Source organism: Brachyistius frenatus, unplaced genomic scaffold (genome assembly GCF_029030835.1).
Source record: "Brachyistius frenatus isolate BFR_SWC_R1_liver_20210118 unplaced genomic scaffold, ASM2903083v1 Contig_38, whole genome shotgun sequence".
In the NCBI taxonomy this organism is placed as follows: domain Eukaryota; kingdom Metazoa; phylum Chordata; class Actinopteri; family Embiotocidae; genus Brachyistius; species Brachyistius frenatus.
In genome coordinates this window covers 1,176,489-1,196,302 of record NW_027210637.1, presented here as the reverse complement: position 1 = coordinate 1,196,302, position 19,814 = coordinate 1,176,489, and the positions used below count along the sequence as shown (strand labels likewise).

General features: G+C 40.0%; 2 protein-coding genes across 2 annotated transcripts; one reads left to right on the top strand and one right to left on the bottom strand.

Moving 5' to 3' along the window:
- Positions 1-467: 467 nt before the first annotated feature.
- Positions 468-9,457, bottom strand: gask1b (golgi associated kinase 1B). Its single transcript, XM_069701681.1, has 4 exons — positions 8,569-9,457; positions 7,020-7,237; positions 4,943-5,169; positions 468-1,746 (listed from the first exon to the last, which is right to left on the bottom strand). Exons 1-4 carry the CDS (start codon positions 9,455-9,457, stop codon positions 1,539-1,541), a joined length of 1,542 nt encoding a protein of 513 aa, XP_069557782.1. The 3' UTR covers positions 468-1,538.
- Positions 9,458-10,878: 1,421 nt separating this feature from the next.
- On the top strand, positions 10,879-16,009 carry tmem144b (transmembrane protein 144b). Its single transcript, XM_069701686.1, is given in 13 exon segments — positions 10,879-10,971; positions 10,974-10,995; positions 11,139-11,261; positions 12,106-12,205; positions 12,424-12,504; positions 12,589-12,667; positions 12,893-12,972; positions 13,596-13,714; positions 13,878-13,997; positions 14,889-14,986; positions 15,627-15,680; positions 15,928-15,965; positions 15,967-16,009. Coding segments are annotated over 13 exon segments (1,050 nt in total).
- The last annotated feature ends 3,805 nt before the right edge of the window (positions 16,010-19,814 follow it).

The window sequence follows — 19,814 nt, the reverse complement described above, 5'->3', positions numbered from 1 at the left end:
GCATACGTATGCACGCGTAAAGAAAAAGTAAGCTGGGAACCGCAGAGCTCTTTCTAACACAAACACACGGAGCAATGCCGGTGCAAAGGGGTTAAAACAACAGCGCAGTGAATGCACGGCACGGACAGGAAAAAATAACCCACAAAGCCCCATCGACTCCATTTCTGAGAGCCCACAGCACACTGACGGCATGAAGAGCAAACGCCACACCGAGGCTCAGGTTTCTGAGCCGCAGACTATTTCTGAACATGCTTTGACTGATATCAAGTGGGACACGAGGAAAGAAAATGTGTGTGCTAATGCATTGTCTATAACTTTAAAAGCTTTTTTCGATCGTGGCTTTGTCATCTAAGACAACTTAATTGGTAAACTTTTTTATTTAATCACAGCAAAAATGTTATGTTTCAAGCACCAAAATCTCCATCAGTGACTAAAAACATCCATTTCCCTTAAAAAATATCAAATACTTCAGAGATAAATGTTTTTATTGACCATTTGATGTCCATACTTCTTTGACAGATCACAAAAAGAAGGTACAAAAATAAATAAGGACAGTAAAACTGGCCACTGTTGAAAATGCTTTCATCGTCAGTGTGCATGTAAAAGAAAAAATAACACGGTGTGACTTCTTATCTGAGGGGGTCTTCATTTAATGATGTACAATCACTGCGCCCGGGTCATTGCGAACACGTCTAATAAGTGATGTGTTGATTCTTAAAAACATAAAATTATAGGTGAGTTGAAGCCTCTTTGGCCTTTAGCTTCTTTAGAAACAAAATAACAAATTGGACACAAGATAAGTAATACAATTTTTTTTGTTAAAAGTGGATCTGATTTGGGGCTTGTTAGCTGCACAAAGAGGCTTTATCTAGCTCCCAATACTCGCTGCACACGGGGGGGGGCGAAGAAGAAACTAACTAGTGACTAAATGCATTTCATTCATAGAAAATGCAAATTGCATCTGCTGAAGGGGCCTCAGGAGAAGGAAAGGTTATATTCCTGCAGCATAATGAAGGCAGGCTATTGGCCTCGGGTGAAGGACGAAATGAAGACTCAGAAGAAGTAAGTGAACCCTTTTCGTCTCCTTCAGAAAAAGTTAGACTCACTGTAAGTGTAAAATTAGTTAGAGCCTCTCTCAACATCCCAGGCAAACAACACGTCTGTAGACGTTTCCTTAACATCAGTTTACAACACAGCAATATGTCCAGTATTAGAATTTAAAAAAAAAAACAACTTTAATCTATTTTTCGAATATAAAAGAACAAATAACATAAATACTTATTTTGTTAATTTTTTTGTAATATTTCATATTTATACGTAACAGCTTGTGCTCTCGTGACTTAAGTTTAAAAAGTAGGCACGAAGTGCATTTTACGTGTCGGTTTTAGATATAATGCTGATATTGTTATTGTAAAACATGTAAAGAGATGAAGCTCCTGTGTCTTCTAAAAGGACCGTTTGACAGGACACAGCGAATTCACGAGAATCAAAATCATTAACTCCCCAGTAATTGGGCCACTTGACTTGTGTGAACCTCATCACACGTTCATTGTGATGACTTTGATCCCGTGGGCAGTGATGTAGGTGAGGAGGACCTCGGCTCGCCTCTCGATGACATCGATCAGCTTGTCGATGCCCTGCCGGCCGCCCTGGCTCTCCCAGTACGTCTGGTCCAGGAACAGAGACTGGAGGAGTTTCTCCCTCAGCTTCCTGCTCCTCAGCACCGACACGGCCTGCTCGGGGAGCCTAGGAAGAATCAGGGGAAAGTATTAGTAGAGTTCAGGTACTTGTCCTTAGAGGCAGCGCTGTAGACATGATTAGTATGATTAGTTTAGTAGATCACGGCAGGTGAAACCAAAGGGTCTCGGAACCAGAAGAGTCTACGCCCCGTCCATCGATATCAGAAACCTACTGCACCACCGGTCTGTCAATCAAACAGACACGCCCTCCAAAATCGCAGCATTTTGAGACATAATATCTAATTAATGATGGGACTATTTTCAGATGGACTGCCAGAAAACTAATAAGGAGCAACTTTAGCTTGTGGGAAAAAAATGTATTGAATTTGTAATTCATGAGAGAAGTTGAATGGGAGTCTATGGAGGCAGAGCCTTTTTGGAGCCAACCCCTTGTGGCCTTCTGTAGTATTGCATTTTAAGGCACTTCCTCGTTGACCTCATTTTTCAGACCCCGAATCTACATCCCCTGTTTATGTACGGTCTATGGCCAGTACAGTACCATCTTCCCCTAAAACACGGCAGCATAGGGCGTCTTCACAAGCAGCTTAATTTGACCCATATTTTCATTTATTGCGACCTCTAGTGGCCGTGGTAGTTATGGCGGGAGCAAAAAAGAGGAAATCAGAAGATGTGTTAGAAAGAGTGACGATGTCAGCACACGGAGGAAGTTGGGGGTGTTTGGATGAGTCAAACACAGGACTTTGACCCTGAGACAGTCAACGTTGACTTGTTTTAATTTAAGCAGCTACGTAAATAAACTTGTGTAACGTAACTTATGTAACAAATGTACTTATTTGAACTCAGATCACGACCTTTTCTTGAACCTAACCCGAGCTTAACCAAACTGTAACAACGTTCCCGGATTTCATAATGAGCGTGAATTGCCTTTTTCCATTAGCGAACTTGAAATCAGTGCTGAAGCACTTTGTTTCTTGGCAACAAACATTACAGTTACCCAATGCAGTAAGAGGTTTCTATAACTCCAAACATCAACTTGAGTAAAATGATGGGTTGCTCATAACTTTGGCACAAGTAGGGGCTTCGAGTGACTGCTTCTGGTATTTTCTGACATTTTAAAAGCTTTTGAGATGGTGAAAGCTCCCCTCCTACAAATGAAATATAAGCAGATATATAAAAAAAAAAAAACAAGATCGTATATCATGTGACGTCTGTGCAGCAGTCAGGTTTGGAGTTGGTCCAAAGAGAAAGATGGGATGTGTTGATGTGGCCTGGAGAAGAGCCACGGAGAGATAGAATAAACATTTGTCGACAATTTAAGCAGCTGAAGCTTTTTGAAAAAATACTGCGATATGATGTATGTGGTAGGAATTTGCCCGAAATATCTCAGATCAACAAAGGTCAGATGTTAATTAAATCTTGTGTCATTTCATAACCACTACATTTGGAGTTTAGACTGTTTTTTTAATCAGATTTAATTGTCATACGTGGAGGTCCAGTTTTGCTGAGGATCCCGGCTACGGGAGGAGACGCAAGTGTCAATGCCAAACCACAGTTTCTGTGCTGTCTCCCCGGCGCTCTGACTCACTGACTTATTGATCAAAAGGTGGATGAAATGAGAGAAATGTCTCTGCAGTGTGTGTTCATATATCCACATAGACCTGCGGAGGACAAACAGAAAGAACACATTATCATGGTGCACACTCACTGCCTCCCAGACTACCACGCATTTATTATTTATTTTTGATATTGTGGAGATTTGAAAGGTTAAGGGTTTTAAAGCTGAAATGATGGTTTAAAAAGTAAAAAAAAAAAAAAAGATTCCACAGTTTAAGACTGACATTTTATTGACTGTAATAACAGCTGCATTCGACAAAAATCTGAGTTTTGGAACAGATCAGGCAAAGATCTAACAACTCCAAACGACTACAATTTAAAATCCACCGTGAGAATTTTTTTCAACTATGTCGATCAGAAACTCTGAAAAACAGCTACTGTTGTTCCAATAAAATAAAACTAATCCCATTTGTGGACAGTTTTTACCTCACAAAAATAACTGGTAACTGAAAAAGCACATTATACCTGCCAACAACTCTGTTCTACCTGCGTTTTCCTGTATTTGGAGGAATCTCTCTTGGCACACCCCCGGTTTGTTTTTTCTCTCAGGAATTTTCTGTAATTTGCCAGGCCTGAAACTTTATTTAGATAATCCTCATAAACAGATCTATAAGTTTTGTATGTTTATGTGATGTTGCCCAAGTTGCCAGATCATCTGTGAAACACAATATACGCACGTAATCCACACACTACATCCAATTTTAACCTAAATGTCAATGTAAAAATGGAAACCCACAACCCGATTCAAAGGACATGTGCACAGGCAGGTAGTTCCCTAAGCGTTTGTGACGAAGACCAAGGAGGTGTGTGAGAAAGATATTCTGTCACTTCTCTGAGTGAACACGTTACACATAAATACAGACATTATCACAGCACAGTTGTTTTCAGATTGTTTGAAAGGTGATGTTGTTTGAGTTTTTTTGTTAGATGATGTCGCGGTTATGAAATCAGACATTCAGCCGTGCAGAGCAGCAGCTTGGAAATGTATTTAAAGTGACTGCCGGTTAACATTTAGTCCTGAAGGAGCCGTGTTTCTGTCACTTCAGCCTGAAAGAAAGAAATACGTGAAAACGAGAGCAGCTTTATCGAGAATTTGGCTGTATTAACATACAGAGAGTAGGAGAGAAACCAAACCAACAACCCGTCTCGCTCACAATGTTTACGAAAGTGAAAAATAATTCACGTATCCGCCCCATAATTCAGATCCACCCCGAAGGTTCCCTTCCACCGAGTGTCGTGAAAATCAGGCTGGTAGTTGTTCTGTCATCCTGCTGTAAAAACAAACAAAACCTTACGGAAAACATAACCTTCAAAGGGGGTCATGACCAGTGGGAAATATTGTTCCTACAAACAGTGTAGAAAGTCTAACAAATGTTCTTTCTTTGTTCGGTCAGGATCAAATTTGTGTATACAAATGTTTCATGGGTAAAAAAAAAAATTAAAAAAAAATGCAATGTGTATTCCCAGAAACAAAACAAAAAAGGTTGCTGTTGACATTTTCCACTTCATCTTTTGATGTTTTAAGTACAACCCCCAAAATCAGAGTGCATTTGATTTTGCAATCTTTTAAACATATAAGAGCAATGAAAGCAACAATAACATGGAGTTAAATTATAGTTCAAACTTACTCCTTGATTCCCTCCAACAGCCTGAAGTCCAAGTTGTCCTCGTTGCGGTCGAAGAATCCCTCGTTGTTGGTAAAGACCAGGTGTCTGGGGTCGTGACCTCTGTGGATGACGTTTGCCAGTTGTACGTGGTCCTGGTTCCCGCACTCAGAGTGGAGGCCCAGTTCAACGCACACGTACTCCCGCCGAGGCCTGAACCCGCAGCAGCTGCGATCCAGACGGTTGTGAATCTGCAAAGATGATTCACGTTTCCTCAGAAAAGACTCACAGTCAATTTTTGGGAGAATACAAACACAGCAGGGAGTGTTATTTATGGATTATTGAATAGCTATTCATGGGTTTTTTAATCTCTCTTTTTTTTTTGGTGCTTTTTTATGTGTTTGACGAGAAGCAAAGGTGTTTTTCTGGCCCTGAACCTTATTTGGCAACATTTACTGCCCTGACAGGCCACATAATCAAAAATCAATCACATACACTGGTTTGGCAAAGAACAAACTCAACACATCCAGCACGTTGATCTTTGCAGTGTCACTTTGGCACACTTATTTGACAGATATTGACATCAATTGGACCACCAGACTGCTGAGTCATGTGACGGGACCGAGGGACTCTATGAAGAGTATCGCGCAGCACCTTCCCCGTCACATTAACAAGGAATTGCAACCCAAATTCAGCCACAGGCCTCATCCTTTCTTCTCTCTATGTGATAAATCATTGATATTCAGATGGCACTGTTAAAAGTGAGAGGACGCAACAACTTTAGTGTCATTGACAGATTTTTAGATGGGACTTGGGTGACACTTAGATGCACCTTTTTTGGGCAACTCGAATGTATGAACACCAGTATATTAAGTGTGACAAATTAAAATACCTCCAGGATATAATCAGGCAATCGTGTCTGAACATAACTTTGTATTCTCAAACAAACAAAAAAATGAACCCTTCCAAAGCCAATATTCATTGAACTTGACTTCATATATTTGTTTAACCTCAGTTACTAAAAATGTAGTTTTTAAAGTTGGACTTTAAATCTAATATCTAAGAGAACTACATGTCTCGACATAGTTGTAGGCTGCCAGGTGAGTTCAGCTTGACAGAGAGTAGACTATCAAACAATACTCCTTCAGATTTTACTTTTTTGAACTCGTACCAACCCAACACAGTTTCTCTTGCTGTGTACAACAAATTATTTTATTGAGAAACTTCATATCCATCCGGCCGAGAGGCAGCTGATGTTGATCTAAATGAAAGTTATGACTTTAATCATTAAATATGTTTAATTAAAGGTCTTGGGAAATTAAATCATCTCCCAGACACTCATAATAAGAAGTGAACTTATCAACTGACACCCTTTCTGTTATTGTATTTACTGTATATAGGATAGTGTACATAATCTGTATGTATATTCATATTACACAGACAATTGTTGATTGTCTCAATCACTTAATCTGACTTTCTTAGGGGCAACTCAGGTGACTATTTCACATTAATTTCAGTATTTAGACACAGAGGCTGTCACCTGCAAACACAGCACAAGGAAGTCGTTGTTTTATGACTTTTCGGTTCAGTTTCAAACAAATCAGTATAATAACGTCATTACGCTCAGTTCACAAAGGTCTTTGACAAAATGTTTTACATGTAATTTGTTTCTCTTTATATTATTAATTTATTCCTTTATTTTGGAAGGACCTTAGGACAACTAAATATGAATGATGGATCCTGTGGCATCCTGAACTCAATATCTAATTTAGTAGCTGCAAAAGTTTAAAAGATTCTGTACTCTGCTTTGTTTTCTCCATCCTGACAATGGGAATGAATTAGAGAATTCAAAAGAGATGTATCCTCAATGCCAAAATGTGATTTAGAGAGGCCTCCCACACAGGAAACAAGACATCTATTCAGCCAAGGGACAAAACGTCAGAGGATGTCTCAGATGCTTTTCAGCTGTTGGAGTGTATTGCTGTTGCCAGGCAAAAAAAAAAAAAAAAAAAAACCTTTTTCAAAAGTAGTTTATGAATCACTTTTAGAATTCTAATAAGTTTGAGGAGGCCTTAGCGGCACAAAAGCAAACTTTCATTACCTGTAACAAGAAGTCAAACAGAGCCAGTTTGCTCCACTCGTAGTGATGAATCGTGGAGCAGCCGGAGTCCGGCTTCGGGATGATGTTTTTATGCCAACACCTCTGTTTCAGGGAGCTCTGGTACTCCCCCCATGTTAACCTCACAGTGGGCCAACCACCAGCAAGGCTTTCTGGGTACAGAGATGCGTCCCATGACACCACTGGGCAGGACTGGCCATCTGAGGAGCGAGGACAGAAGGATCGTTTGGTCAGATTTAAGCAACTGTTCTGTGTTTTAATCCAGGAAAGGTTTAAGCCAAGCCAAGCTGCACATCATCCTTCTTTCTTAAAGCAGATCAAGACAAGCGAGAGAAAGCCCAGGAGGAGTAAATGTTTTTTTTAATATACCTCTCTTATGTTACCGCAATTTGCTATCCTCAGTGACGGTCAGGTTAATGCACTCAAACATTTTATCTGCCCCCAAAAGTAAAGTGAACAGAGTGTTTCACAACCGAAGGCCCAAAACTGAAGTAATATGTCTTTTCAGGTTCTCTGCGGTATTATAAATAGCTTGTCCTAATAAAACAGACAAAAAAATAGACACAGATATTCGGCATAAAAAGAATAATGGTAATGGAAGGAGGAGAGGCTTGCTGTTACTTCCTGTACATGCTCCTTAAACCCATTTATACTCTTTAAGAGGAGGTAATGACAAAGCGTGCCTCCATTCTCTTTGACAAAGTCAAAATGTGAATTTACACCTTTGTGTCAGTGACCCTACTGTAAATTCATAATACATTATTACATAACTTAAAGCTATTTAAGACAACACAACTGTTGTGCTTTAATGTGGTCCTAAAAAGTTCCCATGTTTTCATAATCCCGAACAAGTAAAATGTCTTTTCCCTCAGTGTTTCCCCTTCTTTTTTTTTCTTTTTTTTTGTCCTGAGGTGTGTGGACACTGTTTATTGTAAATATTTCCTTGAACATAATAGATTGAAGTGTGCACTAATGCTCACTAATGGTCTGCTGCTGATGCAAGTCTCAGTGACTTTCTCAAAAGCTTTTAACAGACTTGCATCAGTGCACATCTTTCTATCTGGTTTAATGGATCTTTTGTGTAATTCATCAATGGCATTGAGCCATGTAAACATACAAATGTTTGTACTGTATGAATAATCTGCAGGTCAAAGATAACTGGAAAGCCCGTCATCTAAATAAATAACAACGCTGCAAATGGAAATGAGTTACTAGCTAAATCTGGTTCAGAGCATCTTTTGTCCTTGTGAGATTAATGTATTGTGTACATGGTCCCTGCAATAAATAAACATAAAAATTAAAGACCTGCATCATCACGTCCTCGGGGTCATCATTCATCTTCTCAGTCTGCAAAGTTCACCACACAATCGATGATATGGAGAAACTCTCTCCTGAGGAGCTCCACTACGCCTGAAGAACTAATCCGTAGAAAATGTAATTTATTGCCCTCAGACATAACCCTCCCCCCCCCTCCCTGTTTTACCTGCGGTCAGAGACTCAGAAACTGCGTACTCTCTGCTTGATGACCTACCGTGTAAAAAGCTGAATTTTCTGCTTACAGTTGGCAGTGTCCTGTTAAGCCCCAGCAACCTGTCCAAATGGAAAGCGAACACCTCTGTGTTATCCACGGGGCTCTGGACGACTCCACACTGCCCTCCGCACGCATGGTTCCTTCTGTGTGTGTGTTTTTGGCTGACCGGTAGGACGCTTGTCTCACCCTCAAATATCAGGAGTGATGGAGAGTCTCCGTGAGAGACTTCTCTCATGCGCAAAACTTTGGCATCCGCAAGAAAGCGCATGGTTTTCACGTCCTGTTCGCTAAACCACGGCGGTGCCTTTTGGCTGTAAATTCGGATTGCACTAATCTGAGAGTCTGCGTCTGCATCTTTATTTGATTGCTGGAATAAAATGTCCACTGATATAAAATCAACATCCCGGGTTTCTTTCCAGGACGTCTGAAGTGCAAAGTTCTGTTTAATTTGGCCTGCGTCCCGCTCCAAAGTGCCAAGTTTGTTCTGCGTAAAATACGGATTGCTCGTTTTATTCCTTCTCACTTTTCTCCTCAGTTTTGGTCGGATTGTACCTCGGATATGTGCTGGTTTTAGACGCTTTGACTTAAGCGTTATGTACACCACGTTGGACCGGGTTGGGACCACAAAGCCGGTCTGCAAATCAGCAGAGTCTGGCACTGCACCGTTGCTTTCCAAATTATACAATCCACGGATGTGCCGGCTGTTGTCCTTATCAATCCTTCTGCCCCGGTGTGGCTGCGAATATCCAACTTGTGAGACCACGAAAAACAAATAGACCACACATACGGTCGCAATTATCAAACTTCTTTTCGAAAGAGGGCACCTCCGAAAGTTGCTGATCAGCTTTAGAAGAGGGAAGCACAGCCAGTGAACGCGCGACTTCCCCATTAGAACTTATGTCATTATCACGGTTCTGTCTCTTTTTTTGCGCCAAACTCAAATTAGGGAGGAGCGCACTGCTTCCGAAACTCATTTTGGAAGGGAGGATTTGTGGCCGTGAGTGCAGGAAGACAACTGCTCAGTGGATGGACAGCCTGGGAAATCACCCTCCAACCCAAACATGAAGCAACTTGAACCTTTTGATATTTCTGCCCTCTTTTAAGTAGCTTTCAGGCTTAGACAATATCTTCATGAGCACTTAAGAGATACCTGATGGATGTTTTTATGAGCCAATTCAGTCCTACAAGCACGGGGTTGATAAAATGTTCTGAAAATTATTGAAGTTAAAAAGTTGACCTATAATGTTTTAGTGACCCATGCAAATCTTTCATCCCTATAAAGGCATTAAACCCTTATGAACCAGGAGAAAGATCATAATGCTCGATGGCAACACTTTAGTTACTGGATGATGCTGATTTATTTCTTCCAGCACATTGTGGGCTTTTCTGTAAATATTATGTTTAACTTTAAATACAGAGGTTAAAAAAAAATACATTCCTGCAGTTGAAGTATGAAGAATATTTGGATTCCTTTATGAGTCGCATACACGCGTTTTAGGCGACATCTGGTGGTCCAGTCCCTTAATTTTTAATTGGCGGAGTGGGAGCTGTTGTGGAGACACAAAAGAACAGAATAGAATAGAAATACGAAAAAGGGAAATGAGTAACAGCAGGAAACAAATATTTCCCAACGTGGTAGGGAAAGCTGCACGGGCGCAGCATACCGTACTGCTTACAGGATTTTCTGCATAAATAAACAGTTTTAAATATAGAACTATTGTGTTTTAGCCGCTTTAGTCATCATGCCGGAGGAATGAGTCATCCAAAAAAAAATGTGAGCTCGTTTATATTTCAGTGGGTAAATGAACTTTTTTTTTTTTTTGTAAGCATTTTACAATACATCATTTTACCATTTGAATCACACATACGTGGACAACCTGTAAAACAGATGAGAAATCTGTTTGCGTGGCGCTTTGTTCGACATCTTCTGCTGCCCCTTGTGTGTTTGATTGATTAGACAATTGGAAGCAGCTGGCAGACTTTTCCCACCGTTGCAGACGCACACGACCTCCAGCGGGTTTTAATCAATGTGGACCGGCTCCGTCTCAAGAAAATCAAACATCCTGTTTTAAGATGTTCCAACTAAAATGCTCGCTTTTGCTCTTATTTGTCGCCACGTTACTGACGGCGAGCTGTGGTGAAGGTACGTGAACTACAAACTGGTCTGCGGTGAATGTGAGGCCTCGCGGTGAGTTTTAGCGTGTTGCTTGACCATCTTTTGGGTGTCTGTTCTGGGGAGGGGGGGGGGTAAAAACTCATCCGGGTGTCAACAGTGAAGAAGAACATGTTGGACTCGACGGAGTGGATTTCATGTGCAACTCCACCGCTAACATTCATTTCGCGTATGGAATTGCTGCAGATTTGTTTGCTGTGCTGTTGTATGGAAGCAACCTTGTTCCCATCAAAAAAAAGTAGAGACTGGAGATGGTAAGTTTTTTTTGTTTCTTCTTCTTCTTCTTCCTTCTGAAAGATTTAACATTTTAAATATTTGTATCTTCAGAAATTGGAACATTAATTAGGCAATATGGGAAAATCCTAGTGTTGATAATTTGAGTGTGTTCTGTTTACAGGTATGTTCTTTCAGTGGGTAAACTGTGCAGGGATCTGGGCTGTATCTTTGGTTGGAAACCTGCTGCTTAACTCACCCAAGTTCTACCCTCTTGCAATGCTCGGAGGTGTGATCTGGGCGACAGGTATTGTCTCATCAAAGCACAACTTCAAGGCCAAGTCGTTCTTTATTTTTTGATATGTCTCATATGTCACAGGATCAAATGTCCTTTGATCGTCCAGCTGGATGTTGAGACGCGGCAGATGGATTTAAAACATCAGACTTAAAGAGTCCCTTTGCTGCAGTCCGTCTTAAAATGATGCCGTTGGTGGTCCTCTGGGAGAGACATGGACAACTTTTAAGGACACCGTCAGTGTCCCAATTTCATACTATAAATAAAGTGTACCGAGTGTGCTGTACACAATCTGTATTCCAGCAAACATCACGAAAACCTTTTTTTTGTTTTGTTTTCCACCTCTGGAGAAACTCCCAGTTCCTTGATATTGTCGCACAAATGAAAGGGCATGGTGCAAATTAAATCCTGACATTGTTGGGAAAACACTTATTTTCCTTGTTGCTGAGAGTTCTACGAGAAGACTGACACCACTCATGTTTGTACAGTAAATATTGGGAACATTGCTTCTATCCAGAGGTTTATTTTTGGCGCCATAGACGCAAAAAGGTTTCTTGAATTCTCTGAAAATCCATTCAAATAACGTGTAAAACCGATTCATGTTGGTCTTTGCTTTGCGTTACTAGACAGAATAAGAGTCTATTGATCCCACATTTGTATTACACTACTGTGTACCTTTTTGAGTGCACACAGTTGTTGATCAGAAAACACACATTAAAAACAAAGGTGATATTAAAGAATCAATTTTAAGCGTCTACCTGTAGATATATATTGTAAATGGTCACGAGCTTCACCAGGAGGTCATAAAATGTGTTGCAAGTGTGTGTCTGCGTGTTGCTAATCTCTCCATCCACAGGAAACGTAGCAGTTGTTGCCATCCTTAAAGCCATCGGCCTCAGTCTTGGAATTTTAATTTGGGCATCTGCCAGTTTGCTGATGGGCTGGGCCAGTTCACGGTGAGTCGGATTGTGTCTTCTGTGGACAAATGAAAAGCATTTCCTGTCTTTTGATGACTTGGATTTGAGAAACAGTAACTTTGAATGAGTCATTCTGGAAACTTTTAAGAGAGTAAAGGAAGCTGCGGTCCTGTAAAATAGGTGCCACCAGAGGTTCTCAACTTTGATTTGATTTGGATGTGAAGTAAAAATATACTGAATGTGACCATCTCTCATAGATTTGGCTGGTTCGGGATATCTGCTCAGGATGTTTCCAGGCCACTACTAAATTATTGTGGAGCTGGCCTGTGTATGCTCAGGTGACGACACAGACCTAAAAAATGTGGCGTTTACTTGACGTCGTCATTTTCAATCTGGATGACGACCACGATGTTATTTTTCAGTGGCATGATCTTTTTCTTTGTGAAAGCGGATGTGGAGCTGCATCCATCTTCAGACTCAATTCCATTACTGCTCAACGGAGTGAGTATTTCATCGACTTTATTTTTCTCACCTCTTTCTGACATCACAACGAAAGAAATCTTTCAATTTAATTGTATTCTTTTAAGGAGAATGTTCAATCCTTCCTATTTCCTTTCTCAGTGATTTGTGATGACTTTATCTCGTTTTCTTCTTTTATGGACTGATGTTTTATTGTTTTTGAAGACATTGTGTCTAGAAGTTAGGATGATCTTTTCATTTCTGCAGAGAACAAGTTCAGGAAATTATGGACCAAATTTCTCTGAATTCTGGATGGATGCCCAAGGACCAAAGACCAGGCGATTCATATGAGGTCAACTCATCAGCAATCAATATAGCAAATGTTATGTTAGCAAGGTAAATTGACTTTTATGAAATGCTTAGTTTTCTCAAAAGGGCATAACAAGAATGTGTTTTCTCTTTTACATGAAGGGCATACATTATTAGATCTATAGCTGCCTGCTAGCTTCATTTTAGATTTATTGTGATTTGTTTAATGGAAAATGTTTTCTTTTTTTCTACATTCATTTTTAAAATCATAACCTATTGAAACAATTTCACAGTTAATACAATATATTAATATCCCTGGGAATGACTTGCAGCAGCACATTAAATTAATAAGCAAAAAAATGTAAACAATCAAATACCATTTTACACAGCAATCAAATGGTAGACATAAATCAGTGAACGCGTTTTAGACATAGTGTTGGACTTTAAAAAGTGCAAAAAAGAGCTATAAATCACGTTTGTGTGGTCTCAGTTTCCCAAAATGTTGTGAAAATGTTTCTATACATATTCTTGCTCCATCAATCCGTTTCTCAGCTTTGTGAAAAAGGTTGAAGTTACACCTTTTTAAAAACTGAACAATGGTATCGGAGGATATTTAAAAATGCATCCAGTCCATCAGTCTCTGCTGTGTCTTTGTCATCAGCGGATGCCTGCTTGCTGTCGTGGTCGGCCTGATGTACGGTTCCACCTTCGTCCCCATCCTCTACATTAAAAACCATTCATCATGTCACGACAGCATCTTTTATGGAGCCAGTATGTACGGTACGTGTTCAATAACTCTCTCCCTTTTGAACCTCTACCTTTTTTTTTAACATTGTCATATCACAAAGATTAAAGACATCGTCTCAGTTCTAAGAATGTCTATAAATAACACCCGGTCCCTCCGGGGAGCCAAGTTTCACTTCCTGCTTCTGTCTCTTCGCAGACCTCGACTACGTTTACGCGCAGGGCTGTGGCATTTTTCTCGCAAGCACAGTGTACTTTGTCGTGTACTGTGCCGCCATGAACAACAAGCCCAAGGTTTACCCCCAAGTCATCCTACCGGGTAGACCACCTTTCATTTAAAGACACTAAAAAGATTGCGGTAATGCAACGAGCTCGAGGAGTCGTTACTGATCGAAACTGCGTTACAGCAATTTCCCATTCTCCCGCAAGCTATGTGGATTTCTCGTCAACAAAATTTAGGAGCTACTTGACATGACATGGAAAAAAAAACAAAAAAACATTTCAGTCATTATTGGAGAAAGTTGTGTGTGTGGGGGGGGGGGGACATTTATCCAGATTTTTCTATTTTCTTGACCTGAACATGAACCTTTCCAGTTCACTACAAATCCTTCAAATGAAACAACCTTAGAAGAAAAAACTGTGAATGACTCCACACACACACACACACACACACACACACACACACACACACACACACACACACACACACACACACACACACACACACACACACACACACACACACACACACACACACACACACACCAGCTGATTTATTCCTGTCTCTCACTAGAGGCCACCAGAGAGTCTAATAATAGCTGCAGTTTGACCCTCACCGAGACCGGAAGAATGAGCCGTTGTTGAGAAAATGCAGGAGTTTCCTTTGCTCAGCTGCACGTGTAATCATGTTCACCAAGCTTTTAACCAGACAGACATTGTAGTTTGTGAGTTAAGAGCTACACTTTGGCTCACTGTTACTGAAAAGAGAGGGATGTATCTGTGTCTGAGCCACGCTTCAGTTCTTTCATAATGTATTTGTTTTTTAGAGCTTTTTAAACGTCCGCCTATACATTAAGTAGATGCCACTAAAATTGCTTTTCCTACTTGGATATGCAAACAAGCGTTACGAACGCTCGCTTGTCTTGCTCTGTATTTACAGCACACTTCCACTCGAGCACAAGCACTGACTCATTTCCTTTCTGCTCTTCAGGTCTATTGTCTGGATTGATGTGGGCACTGGCCACGTACTGCTGGTTCCTGGCTAATAACTACCTGAGCTCTGTCATTACATTTCCTATTGTGACTGCCGTGAGTGCAATGTGCCCCTGACAGTCGCGTGACGGGACCAGAGTGTGCCGTCTTTGTGGAGTCAAATTGAAAGATTCGCACACGGTTACACAGTGTGACGGTGTGGAGAGTAACTTTTGGTTTTTGGTTTTTATAAGAAGTCAAGTGCAAACACATGCAGAGATATTTTAATGAGGTTTTAGTTATATTTAATGTTTAATCTCATTAAACACAGGCTGCTATCATAACATGGTGGTAAACTGTTTTTTTTTGTCAATGAGTTTTTCCTCACAACTACTATTCTTCCTTCACATATGTTGAAACTGAACCAATCGAATATATACCCATAAAATTTGGGTCAAAGAAAAGTGTTGCTGTTTGAGACGGTATACTGTAGATGTTCAGCCTTTTTAAATAATCAATGAATGTAGATTGTTCAGTGTATGTGCAGCATAATTGAAATCACAAATGACATCAAAACAAATGGCCATTCACACGTGTGTCTTCCTGGTAGAATGAGGCCATATCACTGAAATATTCTCGGCAATTTATGAATGTCATTGACGAGACCTTTTGAAATTCAATAAAGGGAGAGCAGATTAAAACTGAAGCAATTGTCTGTGCTGGATAAACGGCTTGTTGTTTTCTTTCTTCTCTGTAGGGCTACAGTCTGGTTGCAGCGCTGTGGGGATCCTTGATATTCAGAGAGATTAAGGTGAGGATTAAAACACTAGTCGGGATCAATAAACTACATGTTTTTGTTCCTCGAATGCGTAGTAGTGCTAATTTATGCCCATGTAAAATTTACAGGGGGGAATACGGACTTAAAATTCAGCTACACACTAACAGAAAGCGCATATTATTTTCAAAGGAAGAAAACATTGATCAAATTTCATAAGAAATAAAAGTTTATTGACCTGCAATTGAAACTTTCTTTTTTTTTTTTTTTCCCCTTCCTTCAGGGCTTATTCAACTGTGTTCTATTGTTCTTCGGCACGTGTGGTGGTGGTCGGCTCTGTGCTGACCGCCTTCTCAAAGTACTAACAATGCAGAACAGACAAGCAAGAACATGGCGATTGTGTTGTGAGGAAATGTAAATGTTTCTTATTTTATTGAAGTATTAAATTAAATGTATTGAAGATTGTTTGAAATATCATTGGGAAGCTAAATGCAGAGCCGTCTTTGCTTGCTTTGGAAAATGTCAGGATTTTGGTGGCTTTAGTCCTACAAGAATGTCTCATCATGATCTCTAAGAGCAAGTTTACTGATGTAATATGTGTTTGTTGGTAAAAAATACATGTGTTAAAGGTTTTGTCACATGTTTTTCCTTCAGTTGCTGGTAACCAGAGGCCACATGTTTAATGGATCCAAAGCTTTGTTTGAGGAGCTGCACATTTTCTATTATTACTGTTCGGACATGGTGGTTGTTCGTGTGTCAACATTTAAAGAATGAGGGGAATCTTTATCTATGCCCGTGTAGTACACAATTTTTTACCTCATTTAGGCTGTAAGTAGGGACACGCATGCACCTATGCGGAGCAGATCGAGGTGGTGTGCCTTGCTCAAGGGCAGGTCAGCTGTAGCTGTTGAGGGGAGAGAGAGCACTGTTCATGTACTCCCCAACCTACATTTTCTCTGTGCCCAGGGAATCCAAACTGTGTATGGAGGACAGAAACTCCCAAAATACAACTAGGAAGTAGTTTTTAGTAGTGATTGATTTGCAGTCAGTGTCAATGTGACAAAAAGTAAACAGACCTCACTGACTATATTGTTTTCAGCCACAAGAGCTTAATGCTTCCGTTCTTTGGCATTTCCTGACCTGAGGTAGCTTTTTTCTGTCGTGAGCCTGAACATTGGTGTGGGAAGCAAAGCATGTCTAATCGATCGCTGATGTGAATTCACCAATAAGCGAAAGTTGATTCTTTAATAGAAGCCTTTTAATTTGCATAATATAGCAGAAATGCCTGAAGAGATGTTAAAAATAAATTTGAAAAGGACCAAAACTTTGAACATAGATTAGTATATTTTTTTTACCATGTTTAATTGACTATTGCCAACATTTCCTGAAGGAGCGACTAACCCGATTTAATATTTCATCGGCCTTGTAAGTGCTTTAATACAAAATGTACTGTTGCCATGCTCTTATTATTGTTTACGATGTTCAATAAGTCAATCTGCTGCCATTATTTCAGTCCCCAAATACTACTAAGCTGCTGTCGTCATTGCTCAGATATTGTTCTGCATGTCTATAGGCATGCGTGTATTTGTGTTTTGTCAGTTTTCTGAATATTGAACTCGGACAATTTTGTTTCGTGTGCACTCCTCTTTGTGCCCCGTCTCCTAGAAACAAACTTTGTACACAATTGTTTTCCCAATAACATTTCAGTGGCTTCATAATTGTCTGCTGGATTATGTTTTGTTATGAATAACTCGAGGCTGCATTGGAGAAAGCCAGAGTTAGTTGGGCTTATAAGGGCATGTGAGGTGTGTGACTTTCACTCTGAGATCCCTGAGTTTTTCTGATGATAAACTTTGACCTTTAACCCAAACTTAGAAGAGAATAGGTTTTGTGCTCCGATTAGCCCTGAGAGGATTTGCTCTTTTTGGAGACCAGTTTTTGGCATTTATGCTTCAGTAGACAGGTCATGGTAAAAGAGACAGACATAATAGAAATGAGAGATGACACAGGTCCCCTGGATATGACTATTTTTTTGCAGAAATATCTGACATTTTGGTGGACTCTTTTTTTTTTTTTTTCTTCCAAGCATTAGATCTTTGTCTATCTCATTATTTCCAACTTCTGCTGATAACGGGCTGAAAATGGAAATGTAGAGATCATTTCCGTGAGTGACTTGTGCTATACAAGAATCAGTCTTAGTTTAAAGTCCTGTGAGTTTGAACAAACTTTTGTTCACGCCACACGTTTAAATTGAAACCATCTTTTCAATCTGTGGTGGTTTGCTGTAGAAAATTGGATCGTATGAAATAGAACTGACTTCTGTCTGTTAGTTTCATTCGATGCATTTAATCGAGAATACGAATGAAGCCATTACGATGTTCTTACGAGCTTTAGTAATTGATTGACATTAGTCTAAATCTCTAAAACTGACTTTCTGTCTTGACTATCCACAACTGCTTCAGTTCATAATGGAAAGTTGCAAGTAAAGGGAAAAGGTAAAACGTGAAGTAAGGAAATTTAACTTGATTTACCCTAAGGGATTGAAATGGCATTTACGACTGAAAACTGTTTCCCAGAAATCCCATTTTTTGCAGAATCATTTTTGGGATGACATTATGACAAAGACCATCACTGGCTCGATCATGTTCAGAGGCAACATTTTTGAACAAATATAGCGCAAGAAGGAAGTCTGCGAGAGGGTGAGACTGCAAGCCTGTATGAGCTGCTGATGGAGAGGCCTGAAAACTTTAATAATACAGCCGTGGATAATGTACAAGTGTCACGTTTTTGCTTCATCTAAGTGTGGAAAAATGAGTTGCTTTAGGTATAGGCACCAAAAACATCCTTGTTCGATTTAGGAAAAGAGTTATTTAGAAAAAATAATTTCAGCATATGTGGACATTGTCACCCCTTTGCTTTGTCGAATGACCTCGATCCATCACTTGGCCTCCTTCTTCGACTCTTGTCATATATGCGTGTAGTATTCACGCCTGGGCGAGACAAACCGTGACACTGACACACTGTCCTCTTGTCACGGTGTTCGGGTTGACAGAAGGCATGAATAATAAAAAGCATTTTAATTACCTCCACAGCCAAAACGTCTGCATATTTATGTATCTTTATGGCGTTGAATATTATTTCCAGCAACATGATTCGAATAATGTTTAAATTAAGTCATTGTTTTACACATTCATGGTTTCTGTTTTTTTTTTTTTTTTTGTGATAATTTACTGTGTTGTAATAGTTTGTCTGTCATTAAATTAGTAAGGTTTGGTGAAGTCTGCAGAAAGATCGCCTGAGGCCCCTTGTTGACTTGATGAATTGTGACTTTGGAAAGACATCAGCACTCACAGACTTGGTGGGAATGCTAAAAAAAAACGCAATTCTGCAAGAGCCCTGAAGTCCGAACAATAAAGCAATTACACTCACGGCCAGCAGCAGCTCTGACCCCGGGGCAGGTTTTTAGAAATTAATTTGCCAGTTTTAGAGATGGAGAAGGCAGCCTGCTCTGTGTTTTTCTGTTTCGCCAGTATCACTGTCAAGTGGTGTCCGGACAGACCAGCTGTGAGTCACTCCCTATATCATCAAACCAGCATGTTTCTGGTACATGTTTTCTCAAATCAGAGCAATCAACAGATTTGCAAAAATATCAATTGAATCGTACTCCAAATGTTTAGACTCCAATCGCATATACCCATAAATCAGATTTTGACTGTTCATGTGATCATAGCCTTGGCTCTCCAGCACTTTGTTCCTTGCATGCCAGTTTTAATCCTGTTGATGTTTTTGATCTTGCTTGTGTTTTTGGATTTGGCTTCAGCTTGTTCCTTTGTACTTAGTTCGCCTGCTTGGATCTTTGCATCCTTATTTATTTCAAAATGCTCTTTGCTGTTTACATCTGCCTTCTGAGTCATGCCCTTACTGCATTTTTCTGAGAACCATGACACTAGGCAAGGTTTTTAAACACCGGGTTATGTCTGCTCTGTCCTTCATGTCATTCCACGTGAGTGACTTTAAAAGATGAAAGAATTTGAAGCTGCTATTAAGAAATCACTGGTGGAAAAAAGTATAAAAGTCATGTATTTTGTCAGTAGAAACGACGTGTACCAGGAGATGCTATTTTTTCTTTCTTTTTTGTGCAACTGGAGAATAAGTGCAAGTCGCAAAACA